This window comes from Pseudomassariella vexata, assembly GCF_002105095.1.
Source record: "Pseudomassariella vexata strain CBS 129021 chromosome Unknown BCR38scaffold_29, whole genome shotgun sequence".
Lineage (NCBI taxonomy): Eukaryota > Fungi > Ascomycota > Sordariomycetes > Amphisphaeriales > Pseudomassariaceae > Pseudomassariella > Pseudomassariella vexata.
The window spans coordinates 221,541-239,028 of record NW_024467984.1 but is presented as its reverse complement, the minus strand read 5'-3'; the positions used below and the strand labels follow the sequence as shown (position 1 = coordinate 239,028).

The 17,488-nt window shown below is 47.2% G+C and overlaps 5 protein-coding genes across 5 annotated transcripts; 4 read left to right on the top strand and 1 right to left on the bottom strand.

The window, feature by feature from the left end:
* The first annotated feature begins 48 nt into the window (after window positions 1-48).
* BCR38DRAFT_403608 (diphthamide biosynthesis protein) lies at window positions 49-1,719 on the top strand. The gene is made up of 2 exons (XM_040857800.1): window positions 49-439; window positions 494-1,719. Exons 1-2 carry the CDS (start codon window positions 259-261, stop codon window positions 1,639-1,641), a joined length of 1,329 nt encoding a protein of 442 aa, XP_040709506.1. The 5' UTR covers window positions 49-258; the 3' UTR covers window positions 1,642-1,719.
* A 2,830-nt stretch (window positions 1,720-4,549) lies between these two features.
* On the top strand, window positions 4,550-5,092 carry BCR38DRAFT_491282 (uncharacterized protein; the record flags this gene model as incomplete). The annotated part of the gene is made up of 1 exon (XM_040864642.1): window positions 4,550-5,092. The coding sequence occupies one exon, from the start codon at window positions 4,550-4,552 to the stop codon at window positions 5,090-5,092; it is 543 nt and encodes a 180-aa protein (XP_040709505.1).
* A 718-nt stretch (window positions 5,093-5,810) lies between these two features.
* On the top strand, window positions 5,811-6,499 carry BCR38DRAFT_380561 (uncharacterized protein; the record flags this gene model as incomplete). Its single annotated transcript, XM_040857401.1, has 2 exons — window positions 5,811-6,247; window positions 6,297-6,499. One exon carries the CDS (start codon window positions 5,811-5,813, stop codon window positions 6,219-6,221), a length of 411 nt encoding a protein of 136 aa, XP_040709504.1. The 3' UTR covers window positions 6,222-6,247; window positions 6,297-6,499.
* Window positions 6,500-7,915: 1,416 nt separating this feature from the next.
* Window positions 7,916-10,098, bottom strand: BCR38DRAFT_462107 (major facilitator superfamily transporter; the record flags this gene model as incomplete). The annotated part of the gene is made up of 6 exons (XM_040862603.1): window positions 7,916-8,000; window positions 8,309-8,544; window positions 8,607-9,350; window positions 9,404-9,655; window positions 9,713-9,954; window positions 10,017-10,098. The coding sequence occupies 6 exons, from the start codon at window positions 10,096-10,098 to the stop codon at window positions 7,916-7,918; spliced, it is 1,641 nt and encodes a 546-aa protein (XP_040709503.1).
* Window positions 10,099-15,352: 5,254 nt separating this feature from the next.
* Window positions 15,353-17,099, top strand: BCR38DRAFT_357215 (MFS transporter; the record flags this gene model as incomplete). The annotated part of the gene is made up of 4 exons (XM_040857086.1): window positions 15,353-15,541; window positions 15,594-15,954; window positions 16,004-16,694; window positions 16,748-17,099. 4 exons carry the CDS (start codon window positions 15,353-15,355, stop codon window positions 17,097-17,099), a joined length of 1,593 nt encoding a protein of 530 aa, XP_040709502.1.
* Between the last annotated feature and the right edge of the window lie 389 nt (window positions 17,100-17,488).

Below are 17,488 nucleotides of genomic sequence, written 5' to 3'. Positions count from 1 at the left end.
TTACTCCACCAATATGAATTTTTACCACCCAACAGCACAGCTTCACAGAGACAGACAACCTGACATCTGACATCCGAAGCCAGCACCCTTCAAATTACCCATTCAGATTCTCTGAAATACCCTTATCATAATCTCGACGCATTTTGCGCACCGCTCATAGCGAATAGGGCTCAGCGCAAATCGGACTACATTATTGGTCAGGGTCTCGATATTCGCGAAGCGGGGTGAAGAGCATCAGTCCGAGTGCCTTCAGCAGCCATGGAGGAAGACAGAGCACAGACAGATCTTGGGATTGCAGCCGACATAGAAGAGGCGCAAACACCCCCGTCACCGCCACTCTATAAACAGCCCAAAAAAAGGTTTGTAGGGCGAAGAGCAGCCAAGGCGGCGAGAGATGGTGCGGGTGGTCCGTCGGTCGAGGATAGCGGGGCGATTCAAGGTAGCTTCCCTCCCCCCTCGCGGATTGCATCATGAGATTTCTAAGGAGTCGCAGTCGCACAGCCACGGAGAGCACCCCGGCTCCTGAACTCAGTACCGCCTGAGATCTTGGAGGACCCAAGTCTCAAAGAGGCCATGACGCTGCTGCCGGCCAACTACTCGTTTGAAATTCCCAAGACCATACATCGCATCCGGTCGGCAGGCGCGAAGAAGGTTGCTCTGCAGATGCCAGAGGGCCTACTCATGTTTGCAACGACCGTTTCAGACATTCTCACGCAGTTTTGTCCCGGCATCGAGACGCTCATCATGGGAGATGTCACCTATGGTGCTTGCTGCATCGACGACTACACGGCGAGGGCACTGGGCTGCGATATCCTGATCCATTATGCTCACAGCTGCCTGATACCAGTCGACGTGACCAAGATCAAGACGCTGTATGTCTTCGTAGACATCAGCATAGACTCGTCGCATCTGTTGGCGACGCTGGAGCGCAACTTTGCGCCTCCCAAAACTATCGCCATGGTCGGGACGATCCAGTTCAATGCGACCATCCACGGAGTAAAGTCGACTCTAGAGAGGGCTGGCTTCAAAGTACTCGTCCCGCAGATTTCACCTCTGTCCAAGGGTGAGATTCTCGGATGCACGTCACCGCGCCTTCTCGACTCGGAAAATGTCGATCTGATCCTGTATCTTGGTGATGGCCGTTTCCACCTCGAAAGTATCATGATACACAACCCTTCGATACCGGCGTATCGCTATGATCCCTACTCACGGAAGCTGACAAAAGAGACTTATGGACATGAGGAGATGCAGTCTTTACGACGAGACGCCATCAGCACGGCGAAGGGTGCCAAGAAATGGGGCCTCATCTTGGGGTCGCTTGGGCGGCAGGGGAACCCCCACACGATGAGCTTGATAGAAAGCAAGTTGGAGAAAATGGGCATTCCTTGGGTTAACCTCCTATTAAGCGAGATATTCCCGGGGAAGCTAGCTCTGATGGATGATGTTGAATGTTGGGTACAGGTGGCCTGCCCGCGGCTGAGCATTGATTGGGGTTACGCGTTTCCGAGGCCGCTCTTGACTCCGTATGAGGCGCTCGTGGCTCTTGAAGAGCGTGAGGACTGGGGCAAGGGGCCATATCCTATGGATTACTATGCGAGGGAAGGTTTGGGGAGAACGAAGGTTATTCCCGTTGGTAGTTGAATACACATTTGAGTCGGCACAACCAGACCTGTCATACACAATTTCATTCATTCATGGATGCTTATTTTCGAATATGAGTGAATATTTCTTGTGTAGCTATCTTCTTTTATATCATCTTGATTATCTTATGATTCTGGAGTGACAACAGCATAAGCGATCTCAGTCTCGCAATTACATAGGGCATGCCTTCAGTCTGGGCAGGGTTTAAGGCTTTCCCATGCGCTCGCATTCTCGTCGAAGCTGCTTCTGGTCCACCATCACTCCATCAATATATTTATGTCTAAGAATGATCGAGTGCGAACCATGTAGGCCTCCCATTATTTCTGATTTACTCGAATCATATCTAGGGTTATGTTGGCGCGAGCAACTTGAGAAGGAACGGCGTCGTTGACAACTGTGAGTGATGGTGCCGTGGGCGGGTGCGATCTTTGTGACAGCACCGTGAAAGCTGATATTGGTCTTATGGGTGTTGGTAATGCCACGAGTTGTTATCCTGGTGCTTGCGAACGGGGGCCAGGGAAGATGCCTTGGGAGTGGTCGCGGGTGCGGAGAGAGGAACCCCGGCGCTGGCAGCGCGCTCGGTGAGCGTCTATTCAGGTTACTTTTATGGGCCAGACCATCGCGATCAGCCTCGAAAGGCCTCAAAAAGACAGGATCGTCGAAGTGGCCTATTGGACGGCCCGTATGATCGGCCCTCAGGGTCGTATTCGGAGTCTATTTAACCATAGGTCGTCTCCTTCATGGAATCAACATGGCAAGCAGCGACTCATTCTTCTATTTATAACAGCTCCTTGAGGATATCTGGTAGTGTTGGATGGAAATATCTAAGTAAGGCTTGCCGTCGTGTCTTGAAAAATCCATGTTGCTTGTGGTGTTGTCTGGTTGTAGATCGGTGTGAATCCTTGATTGCTGTGTGCAAATCAAGATTTCTGTGGTTTAGTGCTTGGAAGATGAAGATGGGTCCCATTGATTTAACTCTGAATGTAGGTGGGCTTGAATAATAAATGGTATTCAGTGTGGCAACCGAAGCTTCAATCAACTTCGGGTGAGCAATCTGCGCCGAAAAGGGTGAAGGGTCAACTCAGACTGGGGGATCTTTGTATAAAACACGATGCATCGGTTCTTGATAATAGCACATAATACCGTAACTCAACTAGACAAACATGATTGATTGAGTGTAACCAACCAGCCTTGTTATCCAATCAATTTCAACGACATTCTCATCAATATATCTGTTATAGCAGCTAGGGACACTAGAAAACAATTAGCAGAGCTGATAAAGAGATTTTGCAAGTTTAACTAATATTTATAATCTAACGTTTCCTTATGTAACAGGACAAAGAGCTCTGTATAAGTGAGCTTATAGGCTTCAGGGGGTTCTTAACTCGTGGAGCACGGCGTGAAATATATCGGTTAAAACGAGGCTTACAGCTTCGTATAATAGTAATTCGAGCTTAATTACGCTTTAATCGCCTATATAACTACTAGAGGGGCTTATACAAAGATCCCAAGATTTAGGAATAGTTCAACCTTGTACGGAATATATTGTCAGAGAACAGAATGCCATAGGCACCGGTGGGACACCGGTGGGGCTCTGGTGTAGGGACGTGCGAGTCATGACACGATATGGAAGTCTTGGTTTGCGGAACAATCGGAGAAACTAGTGCTCCGCGGCTCCGACGCCGGGTTCTAGCTATCTATGTAAGGGGCGGAGGCCCGGGAAGAAGATAGAGAGAGTAGAGATCAATGCATCATCGTGGGCACCCCTACCTGAGACCGCCAGTGACCACCCGGTGCTACGTAGGAGGGACGCCCGTTACTCCCCATCACTCTGTACTATTGCCTTCGGCCTAGCCGTACCCTGACACAGTGCGATCCCACAGTTATTAGCTCGAAGAGCTTATAAAGTACTATATTAGTTATATAATAAAACCTTTTTGAAGAAAATAAAGGTTTAACTGAAACAGCACTGAACCATGGCTACCGAGCCCTCTAGCCTATGCCTCCTAGATGGCATTCTAAATCACTGTGCCACTTAGAGGGAAAGAATTATCAACTACTTGCACAAGGGAAAGACCAAATGTCTTCAGTTCCCCTTAGACATACCTAATTGTAGGCGCGCGGAGGGTGTAGCCCTGGAATAACCTTTACAGCTTGTATGTACTGATACAGTCGGCACCATAGCCGGTATAAGCTTATAGTGGGCCACAGTCCGGTTCGACTTTTAGGCTTGAAGTTGCAATCTGGGCTAAGACGATGATTATCAGCCCGGCGCAACAACTGGTACCATGGGCGACTTTCAACTATGCATCTTTGGAGAGTTTGTTTAATAGTTCGCGCCAAACACACCAATCTATTGGAAAACCCAATGCTGCATGGAATGAGTCTAAATGGACATAATGCCAGTCGCACTTTTGACGCAGCTTGGCCACTTCTGAACTATGTTTCTATGTACGTATCAATTATGATGCAATGAGCCCAAAGTGCTGGGACCGATACCAAAGTTAGCCTACTCCTGTATTCACGCCACAAGATAGCTGAGCCATACAGAGAACCCGATGCCGACAGATGAAGGTGTCGGGATCAGATGGTCCCAAACGTACACTTCAGAAAGACAAATTCGGTTTGGCCCAAGGAGAACTTGACCCTGGTGTGAGACACGTCATCACTGAAATGGTCCGCGAAGCATATTGATGAAAACAAGTTTATGTGTCTAGATTAGTCGAGCACCCTTAAACTAATTTGTATATAAGATATATGATGCTCTACGCATTTCAAGAGACGTTCGTCGGCCACACACGCCAACAATTAACAACCGCAACGCTTCAAAACAATACACCTAATTCGAAACATTTGGGCATCTCTCTTATCAGTGTGACTCAGTCGTAACTACATTACAACCGCAACTATGGGTCTTATTTCTAGTGCGTGTTTCAAATATTTCACCTTCGTCACTCTTTCCTCCATCCCGGAATACAAATTTACTGACAATATTGTCCAAACAGAGTTCGAGCAGAAGGTCGACGAGAAGGTACACGGCAAGCAGCACGAACGAGAAAGACAAGAGAAAGAGATGCGTGAACAGAAAAAACGCGATGAAGAGAGACGGTATCACGACAGGCGCGAGGATGAGAAACGTGACGATGAACGTCGGTATCAACAAAGACGTGATGAAGAAAGACGTGAGCAGGAGAAGCGTGACGAGGAGAGGAAACAACAAGAGGCAAAGCACGAACAGGAGAAACGTGACGAGGAGCGGAAAGAACAGGCAAAGCATGAACAGGAGAAGCATGATGAGCAGCATCAGCAAACGTCCACGAGTGACGGACAGGGTTTTAACAGAGGTATGAGAGGCGGTATGGGTGGTATGAGGGGTGGAATGAGGGGAGGTATGCGTGGGGGGATGATGGGAGGTATGAGAGGTGGTATGGGTGGTCCGGGTGGTTTCTAAGCCATTTAAGAGAACTATTTGTGGGAACTGATCTGTGGGAACTGATTTTGCTACATTTAGAATATTCAGTTTGGTTATCAACGTTTACGTCGTCAGGGCACATAGGAGACAATATTGGGCAAATTAAGCGGAGCCATTCCAACTCTGTGAATTCCACGTTTATACTGAATGCCAAGGTTGCCCACTCTTTGTTATCCCAACTTTTACGTACCTATTGGATCAATATGCTTCTTAACCTGCCTTACGCTATTCCTACAGTGAGAATCAGCAGGTCCCATCACCTTAGCTCCATTCACGCACGCAGCTCAGCACCCACACTAGCCAAGTGTATTGGTATTTGTTGCGGCTCTTGCAACGCTACTGCATAGAACATCCTTCTTCATCAAAACCGAGTTATAAAAAGAACACAAATAGAATTGCACTAGGCATCTGGTTTCAGGAGTCCATCAGGGGGACATCGTAGCAGTCGGCGGAAATAACGAAACTTGAAACCGTCCGAATCGGGGTCAGGTTGTGGCCACCATACCCAAATTCGTGATGATTGGCCAGCATAGGCGGCATCTGATCCCATAAATGCCCATGACATCACCGAAGTATTATTAGATGAACATCACCAACATCCATTGCGTTACATTCGGGGCTAGCTTTTCTCTTCCATACGAAATCAATAACCTTCACACTCGAATCGCACGTATTATCTATCTACACATTCCACAAGATGGGCATCCCCTATTCCAAGGAAATCAACCATGCATTCGACCAAGTCACGCCACTGGTAGCCGCGGGGTTTGAAGTTCTCCAAACGACGAAAAATATCGCCATCTTGCTGGCTTGCGTCCAAGTCTTCACCACCATCATCCTGGGCTTGATCCTAGTCGCTTTGATGGGTGTTATTTTCACGGTCAATCCGGATCTTGACTATGAGCGACAGCAGCTGGTGACACCAATGATGCAGTGGCTGGCTAGCTGGATATTCAAATATGGGCGCATTGCTAGCTGGTTTCTCAGGGTCTTCCTCGTCGTTGGAATTGCAAGCTTGGGCTTGTTTCTAGGGCAAGGCTCAATGGCCGGCTCGAAACCCCCGTCGTCTGGCGAGGAAGATCCTGGTGAAACACCGGAGAACAAGTAGTATGTAATTGATGGAAAGGGACGAGAGTAAGTACAATTGCACTGGCGATGAATTCAACTGGGTAAAAAGATACAGATATTCTTGTTGTCGGCACTGAGGGAGAAAATGCCCTCAATAATTTCACGAGGAAGCTTTGTTGACTTGGCTCGGTTAGGCAATGAAGACTGGTATGATTTATTACGTGGTATCTTTTCTAAGATACTAGGTTTCATGAGAGAAAGAGAGCGAGTCGAACGAGAGAAAATTTGGACATTAAACTTGCTATCAGAATATACGGTGTGTATGCTGTGGAGGAGAACTCAAAGATCTTCCCCCTTTACTTTGTAATTTTCTTGAGCGAATATGAGTTGGGGTTTATTATAGGATAATCTTCTGACAACGATATTTTCGAAATTCAACCAATGAATCAATACAATCGCATAAATGTACAAGCGGTAGAGCCTAAACCGAGTCCTAACCCTGATACTTTCCATGTAAGTCAGGGAGTGTAAGAAATCTTAACCAATTTATTAGGGAAAAACGCCGCAGCCCTGGAACTCTTCAACAAATACTTATACAGTAAAAACAGAAGATATTTCTAGAAATTGTAACTTGAGCTGTAAGTAGAAAAGTTCGGTTTATTTGTAGGATGTCTCGTTATTTCTTTAGTTTAACGTTTATAAGAAGTCAAATATTAAATAATAGCCTAGTTTACTTCGTTTATCATTATTAAGAATAGTCTTCAGCTTAAAAGGAAAAGATTGCGATAATATTTAAATATTTAAATATTTAACCTATTTAATACGAAAAGAGTACTTTGATAGCTCTTATTTCTGTTTAGATAACCTATAACGAAGTTGACCAATTTATCTAAGGTTCGTAATATTTACCTGAGCGAAAGGGTGGGATGCTATGGTAGCCATTTCCGGCGAACCCTACTGTCTACCCTTCTGTTAACTGTTTATAACGGAACCAAACCAAGGCCCCCCTAGCTTAAACCCTCTATGTATTTGGATTTATCCCTTTGCATTTTCCACGGCGCAGCAAGCACTTAACCTCTACATGTCATGAGTAACGTATCTTAAAGTGCCAACCCTGGTTACAATAATTCAGCCCGAATAGTCAACCTCTAACGTGAACGTACACCGAGCTGGCTACCCTTACATAACCTCGCATAGAAATTTTACGATAGTAAAACCACAACGCCGTAAACCAGTTGAAACTACTCTGAATCTTCCTCTCCAGAAGATGGCAATGCGATGTTACAAGTTCGCGCATTATGCCCAGTCCCGTTGCAAATACCACAGCGCCTCGGGCGCGTTTTTACGCGTTTGGAGGGTGCTTCGGGGGACTTGGTACGTTTTTGCCGCTTGTCGGAGACTAAGTTTTTGGTCACTTTTGAGAGCTTGAAGGGCTAGCATTAAGTCTGCTTCGTTGTATGACTTTGCCATAATTGGTTGTTGAGAAAATCAAAGATTAAGTTGGCCGGTCGCGTTGGCGCATGAAAGTGGCCAGCTCGGTGTCATGGCCAGCTCGGTGTACATTCACGTTAGTCTTAAAATATGTGCGAATATGTACGAATACGAGCGAAATTCTCTCTCAGTAATGGGAAAGGATTAGGATGTTTCACTGTCAAGAAGATAGTTGATTGCGACTCTGTTTGACTACTTCTCCAAGGGTTTGAAGACTAGGGATAGGAAGGATATGAGTGAGGCTTAATACGACTGCATGGCGGTAGCGTCCCAGAAGTAGAAGGATAGAAGCTCCCAGGGGGACTCCCAGGGGGACACAGAACGAAAGCTGAGATCAGGTTCAGGCACTGTCAACTATGAAGTGTTGGTCTCAGGCAAATATGATTTTACTGGTAAACTATCATCAGATGCCTTCGATATTTGGGCTGTTCTTGTCCAATTTTATCACTCGTGCACAGAAAATCGTGACAAACTCGGCGCATTGCATGCTCCTGCACTCCACCATCATCTCCTTGCCTGCTGTATCTAGAAAATCAACACGACCATCGGCCATTTCGATATGTAGCTGGGAACGTAGCATGCAAGCTAACTGCCCCAATGTCCAGGGAACTTTGGACCGTTCCACGCTTCTCATACTCGCGAGTTATCAACCGAGCGGTCGCGATTCTGCATCTCTTTCCCCATATAATCAGTGGGATGGTCAGCAGAGAGAACGTACCCAGAATCGCTGCGAAGACTCCAAACGGCAGGGCGTATCCGGCGTGACTCGTCCACTCTCCAACGAAGAATGTCCATGAGAAGCCTATGATGGCTCGCAGCACGCAGACCATGACGAAGCAGTCTCCAGCCACCACTGAGTATGCATCGATAAGCTGGGAGTTTGTGTTAGATAAAAACAACCATGCATAGAATACCACGACACCAGCACACTCACATAGCCGAAACCAACTGAAGGTACCTGGGCATTCCCGTACGCAGCCATCCCACTGCCAAAGCTGAGTCCAACCCACATATTCGGTCCGGGATACTGAGCACAGAAACCGAACACTAGTAATCCTCCTGTAGCGATGAGAAGAGCCGGGAGCATCAGGTATAACCTCGTCTCCGGTTCGGCATAACCGTGATTCTCACGCTTCGCGCCCCTCTCGAGCAGCCAATCCGTGCAGAGGTGAGTGACGAAACCAGCTATGATGATTCCAACCAACGATCCCACAAAAATAAGCCCGGCATTTTGCCCCCATCTGTACGGCGGCTGAATCAGAAGCTGAGGGCCGACGGTCGTCATGACAACGACACCGCCCACAATGCCGCCATACTGCAACATGATGACCCAAGTTCCAGGCAATCGCAAGGTTAGCCAAGGTTTGACGAAGTGACGCACAATATTACCCTCGTACCGCCCGATTCTCAGAGAGCGCAGGGAGGTGTAAGGCTTGTACTCGTCTTTCACTGAATCTGCGTGCTTGAAGATGACAGCATCGTGCAGCGTCGGCTGCGGCGAGGCAATCTCGCGAGCGAAGAGCGTTTCTGGGACCAGGAATAGTGTACCAAGGAACACGGTGCTAGTGAGCGCCGTCTGGACCCAAAATATGTAAGTCCAACCCAGTTGATGGGCAATGTACCCACCAGAAATGCCACCGACAATGGCACCGCTGGCGAGGGAAGCAGTGAAAGCCCCCTATATCTGATATCAGTTGGGGCGGTTACAGTACGATGTTCTTTGGAGCATACCATAGCGCGCCCACGTTGGTTCGCAAAGAAGACATCTCCTACTACGCCAGGAGCTATTGTCTCTGATGCCGCACCCCCTATTCCTTGAAATACCCTGATCACTAGGAGATTCTCAAAAGATGATGTTAGGCCACCGCAGAAAGTCGAGATGACTAGCATCAGAGTCGCGGCGATGAGTATGGCTCGTTTGCCGAAGACGTTTGCCAATGGAACCCAGAAAATATTCCCTAGACCCATCATTAAAACTTGGATCTGGGAAGCATTAGCTTAGTGAGGGGACTCCACTGCTGTACGTTGTGGAGAACGAACTGCAATGAGTTGATTCAGCTGTGCAAGCGGCTTTGGATGTTGGGGGAACGTCTTATTCCATAGTGGCAACGCCGGGACAAGAGATGTCCCCGTGAAGTTGGCTACACAGGCATACAGCGATACGACTGAGAGACAGGCTGTCTTCCGCCAAAGGTCCCAGTTCAGAGGGTCCGCAGGGTCGGCGGAAGGAACGGGGAACTTGATAATCCGGCCATCTTGAGTCCTGGTCTGACTCAAGCGTTCTGTATGTTCTGATTAGACACCTGGTGACCGAGTCGATTTTGGGATTAGGTTGATTGCTCACCTACGAGTCGCATCGTTCCAGGTGGAGCTTGGTTCTTCACTTCGCTATGCGGCAACGAAAGTGCATATTTCCAATCAGTCATATTGAAGTCGCAAGGTTCGCGTATTTCAGAATTTTATGTGCCCCCTGATTGTTACGTGTGGGAAACAGCTTCGATTTATACTTCATAATGGACATTCCTTAAGTGCGCAAAGGTTCCTGGGAGTTTTCTTGCATTAACACACGTAGCTTACTCATGGTCGAAATGCTCGTAGTCACGATAGAGTCAAGCATACATGGGGGAACAGAGACGTTATCTCCAATTTTAGACCGAGTTCAATAGCAGGTCAGTAACCTCCTAGTTCCGATAGAGTTCGGCTTATGGATGGTTTTCAGCTCCAATCTTATTTTCACGGGCGTCCGCTACTTGCAAGGTTATACCTGCTTTTTTGAACATATTAAACCTAGCGATTATCAGCTCTTCACAAGGTTGAAGTTCGCTGCGTATCTCGTCTCTTTCTATTTTTACTGATCTTCATGGCGACAAGAGCCTCTTACTGAAATTGGCAGTGCACGAACACTGAATATTCCGCTTCCCACTCAATATCTAGCCCCAGCCTGGATAATCGAAGTGTGCAGGTTATTGACCTCTTAAGCTTCCACGTGCGGAATGTCAAAATGATGCTCTGCTTGGCATACGGCTTTCCCCAATTTCTTCCGATAAATAGACTAAACACGGCCAAGCTGCCTTTCGAAAATGCAATTACGGTGAATTTTCATGTGCTAGGTACTTGTGCCATGTAGGAATGGTGTGACACTGCTCAAGCACAACATATACTGATATGCCTATGGATAAAGTCATCCGAAGCATCATTAAAATCAAACATGTCTCTTCCGAGTGCATGTCATTTCCCGACATATTCGTCCTTCAGATCTGTGTCCCGTAAAATTCATTGCACACTTAGGCACACTTAGGCAATATCATCAGAACCATCGTGATACATATATACATCATCGTTTCACATAATGATCCTCTTCAAGTCCGAAACTTGCTGATTGTGGAATAGCCACCTTAACCACCATATGTTGCGTCTACCATGGTCTCCCTCATCTACTATCGTCCGCCTCTTGCCTTATTTCATCTTTGTCTTCACCCCTTTGGCAAATTCTACCCCCGTGAACAGCATCAAAGCCCCTTATCCCGTTCCATACCCACCCCTACGTAGGACAAGCAAATCCAAACAAGATACATAGGTCTGCGCGCGAGTGTCTGCGGCTCACTTGTTCCTCGTTACATTTGGAATCCCTAAATAGGCTGTAATTGCCCTGCTCACACGACTCCTTAACCCTAGGAGAATACATTGGTGGTTCCTCTGGGTCGTGGGTGCCCTTGGTCAATTGACGCTATTGGCGAAAGTGGGCGTTTTGCTCGGTGAAGGAAATCCATTTCTCTTGAGCTGTGCTCTAGGCTTTGGCTCAATGTAGTTAGCATCTATAAGGAGATCCCTGTAGCCAGTCTGAAATCAATAGTTCTGGCGTCGTAGCCATCTATAAGTCAACTCTGATACCTTCTCTAGACAGTTCTTGCTTCTGTGAAATAACTTTGCTCCACTTTGTGGATGCTATGGACTGATAGTAGACGTCTAGGTGATACAGCTGACCTGGTGTTCTGGAATGTGTGAGAAATACCTCCTATTATCATGCTGAAACCCATTTCTATGCGTGGATAGCTGAAATTTATTCATTAGCATTGAAGGGAGCACAATGATCGTCTCATCCATCATACCAAGGCTTTAACCGCTTGTCAAACTTATTTTCGGTCGTACTATATTTAAAAATAGTTGAAAGGGATCAAAGGGGACCAGACAAGGGCGCTACGACGAGTAAACCAGCAAGAAAAGCGAACATATGCCATCCACTATGCGAAGCAAGTCGAGGACATACACGGTGCATGACGACCTGGGGATGAAAATTCAAGACCTAGCCGGAAGCCAGGAACCACTTAAAGGACATGTCGTTAGGTTGCTATCTGAGTGAATGATTCTGGAATCACGTACAATCCTCCAGTAGTGTATCAATAATATCTTAATGCAGAAATCTGCGACATGTCACCAGAAATGACATAGGGCTGTTTCGTTCATGTTCCGGTGATAGTTGTTGCGGAACTGTACTGATGTTATGCCAAGATTCATTGCCTCAAAGCGGATAGATAGTTTTGACTTCTGAAATCCGTGCAATTTGGGCTGCTTTCTGAAAGGATGGCCATTTTTGATCGCCTCGAGCACTAGCTGGATATTATTTTCGCTATAAGAGGCACTCTAGTGTCGTGGTAGTAAAAGTGTCCACCAGGGATGTCACTAATGTTAGTCAAGTGCAGGGACCATAAAGCAACCAAGGGAAAGGAATTCAGTATATCCTCTTAGGACCATATGTCACAAGGATATGATTCTCGGGCCATGAAGAGATTAAACTCGTACACCCCAAGAAGACAAATTCCGGAAGAAAGCATGGTATATTGAACATGCCATGTTATATTTTCGTTCCTTGTTGCTTCGCTCATGCTTGCTTTGCTCGTCATCCCGTCGCTTGTCCCCCATTCCGTTCATCGCTTTTCTACTCATCGTTATTCATCCTATAGTTTATATGGTGTAACTTGTGCCCATTTAGCTGAATTTTGTTGTTTCAAAGCTTCCCTGACAGCCTTATGTCTACCTAAGGCTCTTCTTGTAATGCTAAGAGTTATTAATCTTTCCATCGGGACTACTTGGATTTGATACACCTAAATGCCTCTCTTTTCTTCTTTGCCTTGATTTTTGAGAATTTGCGCACCTAACGTCTACATGTTCAATGGTTCCCACATCTTCATGTACTGAAAAGGCCAACCGAAGCATTGCATATTTTGGTCATGCTTTCCTTGAGCCAGCAGCCAACATTTACAATACCTTGGTTTATGCTATAGCTTCGCAGATTCGCCCAAGATCACCCGTACCAGTGCAGCTAAAGGTTCAAACATCTGCTAACGTAGTCCACGGTCCAATTGCACACTTTGGCAGACCTTATACGACAATGTATAAGTTAATTCAACCACAACGCCTATCATCAATTGAAACTACTCAGAATCGTTATCTTCAGACGTCTCTACATCATTTCCACAAGTGCGCGCATTATGTCCGGGCACGCCGCAGATTCTACAGCGCCGTACACGCGCAATTCGCCGCCTCGTACGACCACCAATTTGACGAAATTCGTCATGTAACTGCCCATCAACTCTCGTTGAGACTGTAGGTCCTGTCCAGCTTGTATACGAAGTGACCCTCCACTCTGTAACTGTTTTTTCTTCGCACGGCGACGTCGACTTAAGGTCTCATTTGCCTTTCGAAGTGATTCGACCTCGCCTTCTAAAAGGGCAAGCCGATGCATAACCTTCGTTGTACCTCGCGCAATCTGATCTATTCCAGCAAAAATTGACGTTGGTGAGCTATTTTTATGTCGTACAATCCTATTTTTCACATAATCGGTTTGTGATTGGGCTTCGGTTGGGTTGTTCGGAGTCTTTGATTCCCAAGGGATGGGGAGACCAGCCGAGCTACCCGGAGGTGTTGGCGTATGTAATTTCACATCGAGCTGTGATATGACATAATCTGCATCGTACGGAAATATTCCTACCCCTCGAAAACCTCCTTAGATATTTGAAACCGTGAAAGTTGCGTTGTACGCGTTTAAAAACGCCGGTAAAAAGTCTTCTTTCGAGATATGACTTATATGTGCTCGCATGAGATCTTCGATTTCTTTTCCGTATGCTCTTTTTAACCCGCGAAAACAACCAACATCAAGAGTCTGGAGCTTATGCGACGAACGAGGAGGCATACAAAGCGTGACGATATTGTTAGCTTTGCAATATACCTTGAAATCGGTCGAGTGATGGCTTTCGTGACCGTCGAGGATCAATAGGCGATGAGTACCTTTCGTACGAGACTTGATGTGATGATCGAAGTTTTTTATCCAATCTTCGCCTCTCTCGTTCGTAGTCCAGCCATTTTTAGTAACTGCGATAACCCAATCAGGCGGTAATGGGCTGTTTTCGTACCATGACGAGAGGTGGGTTTTGCCGGCGAAAATGATGTACGGAGGGAGGGCATAACCGGACGACCCAACGCCTTGAATAACTGTAACCCATTCCCGATTTCCTTGCTGGGCTGCTCTAGGCCTTCCGCGCCGATCAGAAGTCGTCACGACCATTTCGGACGAGATTTGGCCCATCACAAAACCGGTCTCGTCGAAGTTGTAGATATCCTCCTCCTGAATCGCGTATTTCGCAATTGTATTCCGTAACAGGTAAAACCACGCGCTATGCGCGTCGGGGTCTTCGCAGAGGACTCTCTGATAGTCGATCCTTCGATTTAAACGCGTCCGGAGGTCTGGTTGTCGTCTTACGAAGCTCGAGGCCCAGTTGACGCCGACGCGACTTCGAAGTAATCGGTTGGCCATATCTTCAACACCACTCAATCGGGGAGGAAATGCTCGCGAATCTAGGTCGGTTATATGCCGTACGATTGCCTCTTCTTTGGAAGGAGTCAACTTTTGCGTTGGCGATCGTATAATCGCTCGAGCGGTTTTACCGTCGCGTCGATACGCAAGGGTTCTAAAAGGTACGTTATAGATCTGACCAGCGCGACGTACACTTAATTTTGGATCAGATTGAAGCGCATGTAATGCTAGAAACATATCACTTTCATTCCAAGAACCAACCATAGTTATGTGGTGAAAAACCGCAGGTCAAAGTGGTAGCGTACGAAAATCTGCCGAAGTGTGCAATTGGACCGTGGACTACGTTAGTAAGTATAGAATACTGAGATTGACCCTATCATACTTAGAGCACTTAGACTTCCTCCACGACATAACCATCACCGTCACCCCATCGCCCTAAGCGGCAGCATTGGCGTGTGACTTGCCAGTGGATATAGGGGTGGCATTACTCGGCATTCGGCCTTTGGAAATCGATTTCCCTGTCAACCAAGGAAGATACAAAAGTAGCCGCGGGTCTTTTGGATAGGCTGAATGCGTTTGAGTCCTACCCCAACTTCCCCGCGAATCCCCATGTCTATAGATCGCTGGCTATGCTCTGTTGTTCCACAGGAGATGCGGGGGGTCGACTCGTACGTGCATTACAACGTCATCTGACAGTGGAATTCCCGAAATAACTGATATGTGGATCATCTCGAGTCGCAATTGTAGTGATCAAGCACTTCAAAACTCGAGGTTTACCAAAGAATGATACTCTGTAACAGTGTCTAAATATCGAGTCCCCCCAACTCCTGATTTCTGCTACTTTACACACCTTTCCAGAATTCTTAGAAATGGGTAGCCGTTACTTGGGTGGCTCGGGTCCGAGACTGACTGTGTGGATCTCCATAGCAGCATCGACAGTCCTGGTCTTCTATGGTTATGACCAAGGTGTCTTCGGCAATGTTCTTATCAATGAGGATTTCTTACGTACTGTCGGTTATCCATCAGCTACGGCTAAGGGAACAATGACCAGTGTATACGTAAAAATTCCTACCTAGTATGATTCAAATGCCGAGCTGACTAAATCAACAGAACCTGGGATGCTTCGGCGGTGCCCTCTCAACGCTCTACACAGGAGACAAGCTGGGCCGACCACGGACATTAATGCTGGGCAGTGTCACTATTGCACTCGGCGCAATTGTACAGGCAGCTTGTTACAACGCGGAGATGCAGTATGCGGGTAGAGTCATCTCTGGGCTAGGAACCGGCATGAATACCGCCACAGCTGGTGTTTGGCAATCCGAGACGAGCAAGATATCAAGCCGGGGCAAACTGGTCATCATCCAAATGGCCAACTGTATCACCGGCTTCGCCATTTCGAATTGGCTTACTCTAGGGTTTAGCTTCGTGGAAAACTCAAGCTCGTGGAGATTTCCGCTGGCATTTCAACTTTGTGAGTCACTTCGAGGAACGTGTGGACCTTGGAACTAACACTTGCGCAGTTTTTTCTGTACTTGTTTGCCTGATGTGCCCCTTTCTTCCCGACTCGCCCCGCCTCCTCATCCGTAAAGGGAAATACGACGAAGCGTACGGCGTGTTGGCTGCCCTCCATGGCAATGGAGCTACGGTCAATTCGCCTGAAGTCCGGACGCAGTTTGCCATTATCAAGGAGGTCCTCGACAAGGAATACTCCGTCGAGTATTCTTGGTGGCAACTTATCACTGGAAGAGGTCCGGCCGGAGTGCTTCGGCGGATGATACTGGGAGCTTGGATGCAAGCCAGCAACCAAATCTCCGGCATTAATGTGACAAGTTACTATATGACATACGTCTTCATTAACGCCATTGGGCTGAATGAACTGACGGCGCGTATCTTGGCCGCCGCCGGATCGATGGATTATCTCTTCTTCGCCTTCATGGCATATTTCGTCATAGAGAGATTCGGACGGCGCAAGGTCATGATGTGTTCGGCGGCAGCATGCTCAACTTGCTGGACCATCATCGCCATCTGCATGGGGCTGTCCGAGACAGGTCGGGCTGATTCGTACAAAACGGGCGCTGTGGCTGTCACATTCTTCTTCGTCTTCTTCGCCGCGTTCGCAATGGGTGTGCTCGGGGTTCCCTGGGTTTACCCTACCGAGGTCAATGCTTTAGCATTCAGGGCGAAGGGTGCGAGTCTCGCCATGTCCACCAAGTAGGCATTCTCTCCCCAGCCACATGACTTCGTCCTGACTAACGAGGGTGTAGTTGGATCTTCAATTATATGGTCTCTCAGGTCACGCCTCCCGGTATTGCCAACTTGGGTTACCGCTTTTGGATCATTTGGGCCGTGATATGCGCCGCATTTCTTCCAATCACTTACTTGTTCTATCCAGAAACCGCCCACCGATCTCTGGAGGATATCGATCGCTTTTTCTTTGACAACAGGAGTGTCTTGGTGTTCAACAATAAGCTAGCAGTGCAGCTACAAAGACCCTCCATTTACGAGGAAGTCGACAGGCAGATCGCACAGACGAACGAGAAATTAGGCACTACCGATCAGAAATATGTTGGAACTAGACTCATTGAGAATGGCGGCAAGGGGCAGGGCGACCACTAAACACAACCCAATAGTTCTGTCACTCCACAAATCAATTCCTGAAAGATACGATGCAGATTTATTTTCTCTATTGAATGAAGTATATTATTACAGGTATCCTAATTCAAGGTAGCTAGATGATCAAATATTACATAATAACGAGGGTAAAAGCAGTTTTCGGAACCGTACTCTATAACTATTACTTCCAGGCTGTATCTCATACATCTGTCTATCGAGTCTTCTTAGCGCCAATTCCAGGCACGGAAGGGTCAAGGGAAAAAATCAGTCACAGCTAGCGCCGCTTGTCTACAGTAACCAACCAAAACCCCCACGCGATCTACACCCCGCCACCAAATACGATATCGTATAAGTCTGACATGTCTTTGCAGAAGGTCGCCGGCAAGCGAACG